Genomic DNA, 8884 nt, shown 5'->3' on the forward strand with positions numbered 1-8884 from the left:
AGAGGCTCCGGCACTCTGTTGCCAGTGTAGACACTTGATTGCTTTCTGCGCTGTAATTGGCCTCCAGAGTCATCCCATAATGCCTCAAGTGACCGCTCTGCTCATTGTTTTGAACTCGGCTGCCCTGGAGACATGCGCCCCAAGCCCCCCTTTCAAAGCACCTTTTCTGACAACCCTTGTGTGCTGTGCTGATCCGCTCCGGGACACAAAGCAGACCATTAATGTGGAGTGTTTGTGCTGTGTGTGCGTGCGTGTGTGCTTCCTGCCACTGTACTTACAAGACCGCATGCTGACGTACTGTGTCCCCCAAAACACACCCCCCCCCTTCAGTTGAAAAGCAGCTGGCAAGGTTGTAGGATGCCCATGGAACAATGGGATGGGGAAACCTGCATCATGCACTGCTGTGCCTGCCCCATGAGGCATTGCAAACCCTTCCCAAAGCACCCTCCAGCCAGCTGCACAGTGGGATAGTTACCATAATGCACTGCTGTCTTTGCCATTGCAAGAGCTGCTAAGGTGAAGAAGCTCCAGCATCACAAGGAGCACAGTGTGGACACGCAACAGCCGTTTAATTCCAGCGTTTTAATAAAAGTGGTATACCTTGTGGCACAGAAACTTGCTAGTGTAGACATACCCTTAGATGCAGCCTTCACCCTGCTCCCTAGTGAACATCTTCGTACAAAAAGAAGGAAAAGAGTTGGCTGAGTTACGGCTTCCAGCAGGCTCATTCCCTTTCCCCTTCCTTGGCTGCCCTCCAGCCAACTAAAAGCTCTTGTCACCCTTGGTGAAAGTTGAGGGGGTCGAGACTGAGCAAACAGGCCCCCCTTTAAAATCACTGCATGTGCGCTGATAGCTCCTCTGAACGTATGTACTACGATGACACACCCATGCCACTGTGATTGCTACATGACATCATACTTAAGCTGCCTACCTAGCTATTATGTCACATGTATGGTGTACATCTGAGCCACATCCTTCATGCTGCCCAGATGTACTATGACATGCTAATGCTGCCCAGGTAACTTCACCTGGAGGGCGTTTAAGAGCAACGGCCATTGGCAGGAGGAGGGAGTGGCCACCACCAGGTCCAACCACAACCTTTAGGTAGTACTATGTTTTGGTTCAACCCAAGCTCCAAGCAGGGAAATACCCACAAAGTGGCCCCGAACAGCAGCTTGCCCCCCAGGCTATTCAGCATCAAACTCCACCTGGCTGAAACTAGTGAGACCTTCCAGTTACCCGGGTGCTACAGTGACTTGACTGTGTTGAAGCTGAAGCACCATCTGGAGCTGCTGACTGGTATCCCCCTGCATTTCCAACGCCTCCAGTACCTGGATGAAGGTGGGGACTTCTACCATCCTGGGGGGCTTCAGCCTGGGTTCCTTGCTACATCGGGCGTCCCCAGTACCTGCTTTAAGGTCAGGGGCCACCTCTGCCAATTCCAGTGACATTAGTAGCCAGATGAAGATCCCAGATCTTCTTTCCTTTTTCCTACTCCATTCCTGGAACCCATCTCTTGTTTCAACCCTTAGTATTCCCTCCTCCAGCCCTGGGATCCCCTGCAGGGCTTGGAAACCCCACTCACCCATGGCTGCTTGGGAGCTTTCCCCGATGGGTGCCAGGGCTGAGCTCTCAAGTTTGGCAGAATTTAACCTTTCACTATTTTTTTTAATTGCTTAGTGCTTAAGGCTGTGGTGAAACCCTTCCAGTGTGAACATAGTGCAAACTGAAGCAGGGCCCTCTTCTTGAGTCTGCAGAAAGGCAGCTCAGAGCTTTGCCAAGCTGCAGCAGAGTGAAACTAACAAGATTTCTGGTCAGTTTCCCTGCTGCTCTTTAGAACCCAGTGATAACTGTCCAGAGTTACTTTTGCTGCCGGACTTCATATTTTTGGACAGTTTATATAAATGTCTGTCAGGGATCCCTTTCTCAAAACCCACCTATACCTTACCACCTATTTCTTTTTCTCCCAGACCCCTTTGTTTTTAGAATAAAAAACAAACAGTTGTGTGCAACACACGTGCACCAGACACACACATGCTCTGTATATATTTTGATTGTATCCCTCTTTACCTTTTACCCTCCCCCAACCATTCCACCTTTCATATTTTACGTGTCGTCTTAGGCCGTGATCCTTCAATGAGCTCTGTGTTGAAATGGGTCTACTCACATGGAGCTTTTTGCAGAATCGGGACTTTAGATTACAAACTATTTCAGGCAGGGAGCCTGTGTTTATGTTTGTACAGCACTTACGCAATTGAACTTTGATCCTGGATGGTGCATCTGGGTGCTATTGCGACCTATTTCTTAAACAATAAATGAGCGAACAGCAAAGCCAGATCAAAGTTCTGTTTACTAGAGAAAAACCAAGAGATTTTCAAATGGATGATATCTACCATATAATGGTCTCGTAGTGAGGGAATCTCTTCAGTTGATGTGCATATTCATTTCTCTCTTAATAACCCAGTTCTTTGCAAATGCTATCTTGACTTGTCGTTTTTCATTCCCTCCAGTAGATCTGCCAGATGAGTCTACGTTTAAATACAATGATATTGTCCCTGGCGGAACAATTACTATACGCGTCTGGCGACAAGATGGCTGGGGGCTTCTCGTGGCAGCGGCTGCTGGAGGAGATATTACCCAGGTTGATTCCATAGCTTTTGTAAATGATGGGTCTGCTTTGTGCAAACACTGTAAAAGGGGGCTTGTTAAAAGATTCATGTACTAGGTGAATATCTTCAGAGAGCAGCAAGTAGCGGAGAGGCTGTATCTGGGGCCCTAGGTCAAAAACCAGTGGGGTGATCTTGAACACCTGCTAGTAGTAAAACCCAATGAAAGGTTGACCGCAGTAATACACCAGGTCCATTTCTGAGGGAAGTTTATGGACAACTGGGAATCCAAAGAGGATGGACAGCTTTGTGAAGGAGGGAAGAAGTTCAGGGGAGAAGATCTTTGATGCTGTTGGTTCACTTTAGCAGCCAGCCCGCTTCTTTTCACAGAATCACAGAATATCAGGGTTGGAAGGGACCTCAGGAGGTCATCTAGTCCAACCCTCTGCTCAAAGCAGGACCAATCCCCAATTTTTGCCCCAGATCCCTAAATGGCCCCCTCAAGGATTGAACTCACAACCCTGGGTTTAGCAGGCCAATGCTCAAACCACTGAGCTATCCCAAGCTATGGCCTTAGTTGTAGTGGGCTTCCTTTTGTCACCACTGCAATTTGGCTTTATTTTTGGTAGTGGTATTTCCCAATTCTTTTTTCTGCCCACAGTCATGCTACTGTTTGATCAATATACTGCCACATGGGGGAGTCTTTATTTTTCTCATTGCAAATTGCCACTATTTTAAATATCTCTTCTCTTCAGACACTTTTTACCACCATGCTTTTCCTGGGGGCAGCAATAACAATAATGCTTAGCACTTTTCATCCATATATCCCCAAGTGCTTTAAAAAGGTGATTAAACTTTATCACAGTTATAGCTAGGGAAACTGAGGCACACAGGATATGTGAGTTGCCCAAAGTCATGTGAGTCAATGGCAGAGCTATGAATATAACCTCTCTCACATGGTCCTTTATCCACTGACTCCCGAGTAAGTACAGTAGGCTAAGGACTACTTCAAAGTTCATGAAGCTTCCAAAATCAATGGAAGGGAGGGACTGATGTAGCAAAATCTGCACCATCTCCACAATTCCTGGGAGTTCCATTGGTCTGCAGTCATACTATCTTGAGCTGTGATCTTTGACTAGCTAAGTAGGCTTTGGCTGGGTCAGTTCTGAGGTGGGAGATCTCTGTGGAACACCTGGTCTTCAGTGATTCAGAAGATGGCATTCTTCTCTCCGGGCTTAGTACTGAACCAGGGTCTGAATTAGAGGGTAATGTGCTGTAAACTCAAGGTCCTGACTAGCTGTGGTCATGAAATATCCCATGGCATGTTAGAAGGGCTCTTTACCCAGTTGTCTTGGCTAATTACATTCTGCTTACCTACGTTTCCACAACTGTTTGACATGGATACAGAGGTGTACTTCACTTCCTGTCCTACACTGTTGTGTAATGTTGCAATACACTGGTAAGCAGCTGCTATGTTTTGAGCCAGAGGCGGCTGTATTTCACTGTTAAGTAAAGTGAAGTTGGTTATAGTGTATATGTCAGTTTGAAGGCCTGATTCTATGTTCCTTGTGCACCCAAAATTCCTACTGATCCTGTATTGGCTGTGTGGGCAACATAGGAGTGGGCCACAAATGCTATGGTGTCTTTTGAGATGAAACATGCAGTGTATTATTTAATACATTATACTTTCAGCTGGTCAAAAAAAATTCTGTTTAAAACTTTTTTTCGACCAAAAATTGGGTTTTCAACTCAACGACCCTGAGGGTGCCATGATACATTACCTCCCTTCACCAAGAGGAGCGATGATGGTGCATCATGGGAGACGTAATCTGACCAGGGAATCCAGCCTATTGAGGAGAATGGGAGCATGAGGCACCTAAATTACATCTCTCATGAGACACCATGGCAGCATTTCAGAATTGAAATATTTTGGCTTTTGATTTTTCACCAAAAACTCTAAAGCTTTCTATGGAGGTGGATGGGAGGGGAAATCTTTTCTGATCTGCTGTAATTATAATTCTACCTACCAGAAGACCTGAATACCCAAAGTCTCTTCTAGATCTTGGTTTTGTTTTGTTTTTTACTGGTTCCAGTGCACAGGCAGCTGCCTAGCCAAGGGTCACTTTAAGTTTAGAATGTAAGAGCCTGTAGTTTGAGTCTTTATAGGTATCTACACACTTTTAATATTGAAATTGATTGATTGAATAATCAGTCAGTATTTGTGTGATGTTCTCGTTTATTTCGCCAGCTGCTACGTTTAGGAGTTACAAAGGGCTCCACATGCAGCACTCCAAATTCACAGTTACTGGGAGCAGAAGAGAAAAAGAAATGGATCGCGCACCGAGCATTTGTGGCATTGTACATTGCCAGCCACAGAGGCCACATTGCAGCTGTAGAATTTCTTCTGGAAAATGGTAATATTCGTTAATTTTCAAGGGGTCCTTATGACCATCTAGACAGATTTCCTGCATAAGGCAGGGGTCGAATTTTCCCCAGTGATTCCTGAACCAAGCCAAATGACTTGCGCTTGAACTAAAGCGGGCAACTTTTTGAAAGGCATTCAGCTGGGAGGAAGAATCCACCCCAGCCCTTGGTAAGCTGTTCCTACAGTTCATGATCCTCAAGGTTTAAAAATAGGCATCAGATTTCCAATTTGGATTTTTCTGACTTCAGCTTCCAGCCACTGAATTTTGTCGTTATTTATCATATTTATTCCCATAACACCTGTAGTTACTTTGAGCTTTTGGGTGTCTTCACCAGCCAGGGAAGGGGGAAAAAAGCACCCAAAATTATCCGTTGAAGGCCTGTCCTCAGGGCTTGCTTGGTCACACATAAAAGCAAACCAACTGAAAACCACTAGGCAATAACCCCAGGAGATTTCCCCTGTTGGCAGCCAGCCAAGAGGAGAGAGACACCCTTCCCTTTAGACCCACCTTCCCTTCCCTTTTATACTCTGCCTGAAGCAGCCATGTTACCAGCTGGGACCTGTTAAGTTTGCAGTCTGCAGTACCTTTACATTGTTGTTCTTATTTGCTTAAAATCTGGTATCCTCCTCTCCCCCCCCCACCCGCTCGTTTTCTTTGGAGAACCTGCTAATAGAGACTAAAGAAATGATTTGTTTTTCTACCATCTAACCCATATATATCTTCACTGCCCAGCAGGTCCTATGAAAATTGACAATGAAAATCAGACCAACCAGGGCAGCCCCCTGTAGGGCATATGGAAGATGCTGCACATGTGCTCTTTTTGTGATGGGCTCCCTGGAGTCCTCTTAAGGTGACTCCAAGACTATTGACTGGCTCCTCAAGACTATTTAGCTGTGTTTTTCCCCGCTTACTAAACCCAGTCTTCCTTGTCTTGCCCACAGGCAATCAATATATGGGAAATCACACACTCAGCCATATGCTTTGAAAAGCCAGATGTTTCGTCTCAGGTTGTTTCCATGCTGAGCAAAAGCCAGGCCAGTCAAACACCATTTTTGTATTTTATTATATCTTTATATGACAGTAGGAGTCTGATCCAAAGTGCATTGGGAAAAAATGAGATCCTTTTTATTGGCCTCCCTGGAGTTTGCAGGGTGTATGCCAGCATAATGAGACTTTCTACTTCAGCTGCCAGTGTGCACTGTGATCCAACCCCTTCACTTGCCCATCTGTACTGCATGAGTATTACTCCATCACTGTTTTGCTTCTGGTGAGGTAATCTCCATCATTAAGAGCTGTGCTCAGATCCCAAAGTCTGTTGCTTTAAACTTCAATAAATACTTGACCCCCCACTGAAGTCAGGCTAGGAACTGCATAGAATCATAGAAGATTAGGTTTGGCAGAGACCTCAGGAGGTCATCTAGTCCAACTCCCTACTCAAAGCAGCACCAACCCCAACTAAATCATCCCAGCCAGGGCTTTGTCAAGCCGGGCCTTAAAAACCCCTAAGGATGGAGATTCCACCACCTCCCTAGGTAATCCATTCCAGGACTTCACCACCCTCCTAGTGAAATAGTTTTTCCTAATATCCAACCTAGACCTCCCCCACTGCAACTTGAGACCATTAGTCCTTGTTCTGTCATCTGCCACCACTGAGAACAGCTTAGCTCCATCCTCTTTGGAACCCCGCTTCAGATAGTTGAAGGCTGCTATCAAAGTCCCCCTCACTCTTCTTTTCCACAGACTAAACAAGCCCAGTTCCCTCAGCCTCTCCTCATAAGTCATGTGCCCCAGTCCCCTAATCATTTCCGTTGCCCTCTGCTGGACTCTTTCCAATTTGTTCACATCCTTTCTGTAGTGGGGGGCACAAAACTGGATGCAGTATTCCAGATGTGGCCTCACCAGTGCTGAATAGAGGGGAATAATCACTTCCCTCGATCTGCTGGCAATGCTCCTATTAATGCAGCCCGATATGCCATTAGCCTTCTTGGCAACAAGGGCACACAGCTGACTCATCCAGCTTCTCGTCCACTGTAATCCCCAGGTCCTTTGCTACAGAACTGCCGCTTAGCCAGTCGGTCCCCAGCCTGTAGCAATGCATGGGATTCTTCCATCCTAAGTGCAGGACTCTACACGTGTCCTGTCGAGTGCAGGAATTTGTGCCTACCATGAAACATTTGCCTTACACATTTTACTGTCATGAATCTTATAAATGATACATTGATTCAGTTGGGAAAATGGGGTTCTTGACATTAAAGAGACATTAATACAGTTTAACCTTGAGTATTAATAAATGGCGCTGAAGAGCATCTCCTGATGTTTTTATAACATGTCCTCAGCTGTCGCTATTCAGGCTGTAATTCCATCAAGAGGTTCTGGTGATCCCATGTAACACAAGAGCAAAGCATGAGTGGTTTACTCATGTCACCAGACTCCCCTAAATGGAAGGACGTTTCTTTATCATCACTGGCACGTCTTACTGAGGAGTTGCTTAGTGGTGAGGAAAAAGATCCAGCAATGCTCTTCCGGTCCAAGGTTCTCACATCCAACCTTGATAAAGATTATCATCCTCCTCATGGATGTTCCCTTCCTGATTATCATCCTTCTCACGGTTCTTCAGCCACCAGGAGTTTCAGAAACTAATCTGGTTAAATAATAATCCTTCACGTGCCCTACATGAAGCAAGGGCAGACTTGGGTGCCCTGAACAGAATAGGTGTGTATCAGTTCTCAGACATGATGCTACCCAGAGCCAAGGAAGAGAGAGCATTTGGCCTGTAGATTTGTTAATTTAAATAAGGGTGATTAATTCAAGATCCTTTCTTAAGGAGGATTTAATTTTCACCTTCCTTGAACGTGCCAGGGGATGTGCACTCTCCTCTTCTGGCTTATTGGGTTCTGAGTATGCGTTATCCTCTCCGCAGGTGCAGATTTGCATGCTAAAACACCACTGGGGAGGACTGCTCTTCACGCTGCTGCTGTCACGGGCCAATGTGACTGCATTGATCTGCTTCTTAGCTGGGGGGCACAAACTTCTGACCCAGACAATGAGGGACAAAGTGCAGTAAGCCTAGCCCGCCTCTGGGGCCAGAAGCAGAGCGAACGTAGACTGTTCCATTTCCAGTGGCAGCAGAGATAAACTGGAACCATGTCACTCTCACCAAGTTGGAGCTTACATCAGAAGTTGGATTCCAGGACACAGAGTTCTCAGTCACCTGCTAAAATATACATGGACTAATTTATTTAGTGCTGGTCAGTTTCAGGGGACAGTCAATAATTCTCCCGGAAAGCCACACTTTAAATATTGGGGAGAAAAATCTGTGTGGTTCAGGTACTAAATGAGCTCTTGTGTTGGTGATGCTGCAGCCTTGATGACAGAAGGCTTGACAGCACAGCTCCCAGACACGCTCTTAATTTGTAGGTTATAGGGATCTGGAAAATTGTTACATAGCCATTTCAGCCATTTAATCAATACACTTAGTAGTGAGAGCTCAGACCTGCCTGTGAACTCTCCTTGAAATGCTCAGTGTGGGGTAATTTTCTGACGGTTGGCACTAGGTTGTGACAGTGTTGTCTAATGGGTAGATCGGGGGCTACAAATTAGGACTCCTAGGTTATTAATTCCATTTTCCTGCTGACTTGCTATGTAATGTAGGGCGGGTCACTTAAAGCTTGCTTTATTCAGACGTGGGGGTTCTATTCCCATGACTGTATGTAAATCAGGTGTGCAGGCAAGTGGCTAATTATGGTCACTGGTAGGTGCAATCAGGATAATTATGCATGGAAATTAGACAGTCCATTGGGTCCCCAGCTTTTTAAACAATTAGGCCTGGAGGAGGGCGGCTTTTCAAAAGCA

At 45.8% G+C, this 8884-nt stretch overlaps 1 protein-coding gene across 1 annotated transcript; it reads left to right on the plus strand.

The window, feature by feature from the left end:
* Positions 1-1112: 1112 nt before the first annotated feature.
* On the plus strand, positions 1113-8167 carry ANKRD60 (ankyrin repeat domain 60; the record flags this gene model as incomplete). The annotated part of the gene is made up of 4 exons (XM_084645396.1): positions 1113-1341; positions 2511-2659; positions 4855-5020; positions 7953-8167. The coding sequence occupies 4 exons, from the start codon at positions 1113-1115 to the stop codon at positions 8165-8167; spliced, it is 759 nt and encodes a 252-aa protein (XP_084501522.1).
* Positions 8168-8884: the final 717 nt, after the last annotated feature.

The sequence above is a fragment of the Lepidochelys olivacea genome (genome assembly GCF_965140295.1).
Source record: "Lepidochelys olivacea isolate rLepOli2 genome assembly, chromosome: 13".
Classification (NCBI taxonomy): Eukaryota; Metazoa; Chordata; order Testudines; family Cheloniidae; genus Lepidochelys; species Lepidochelys olivacea.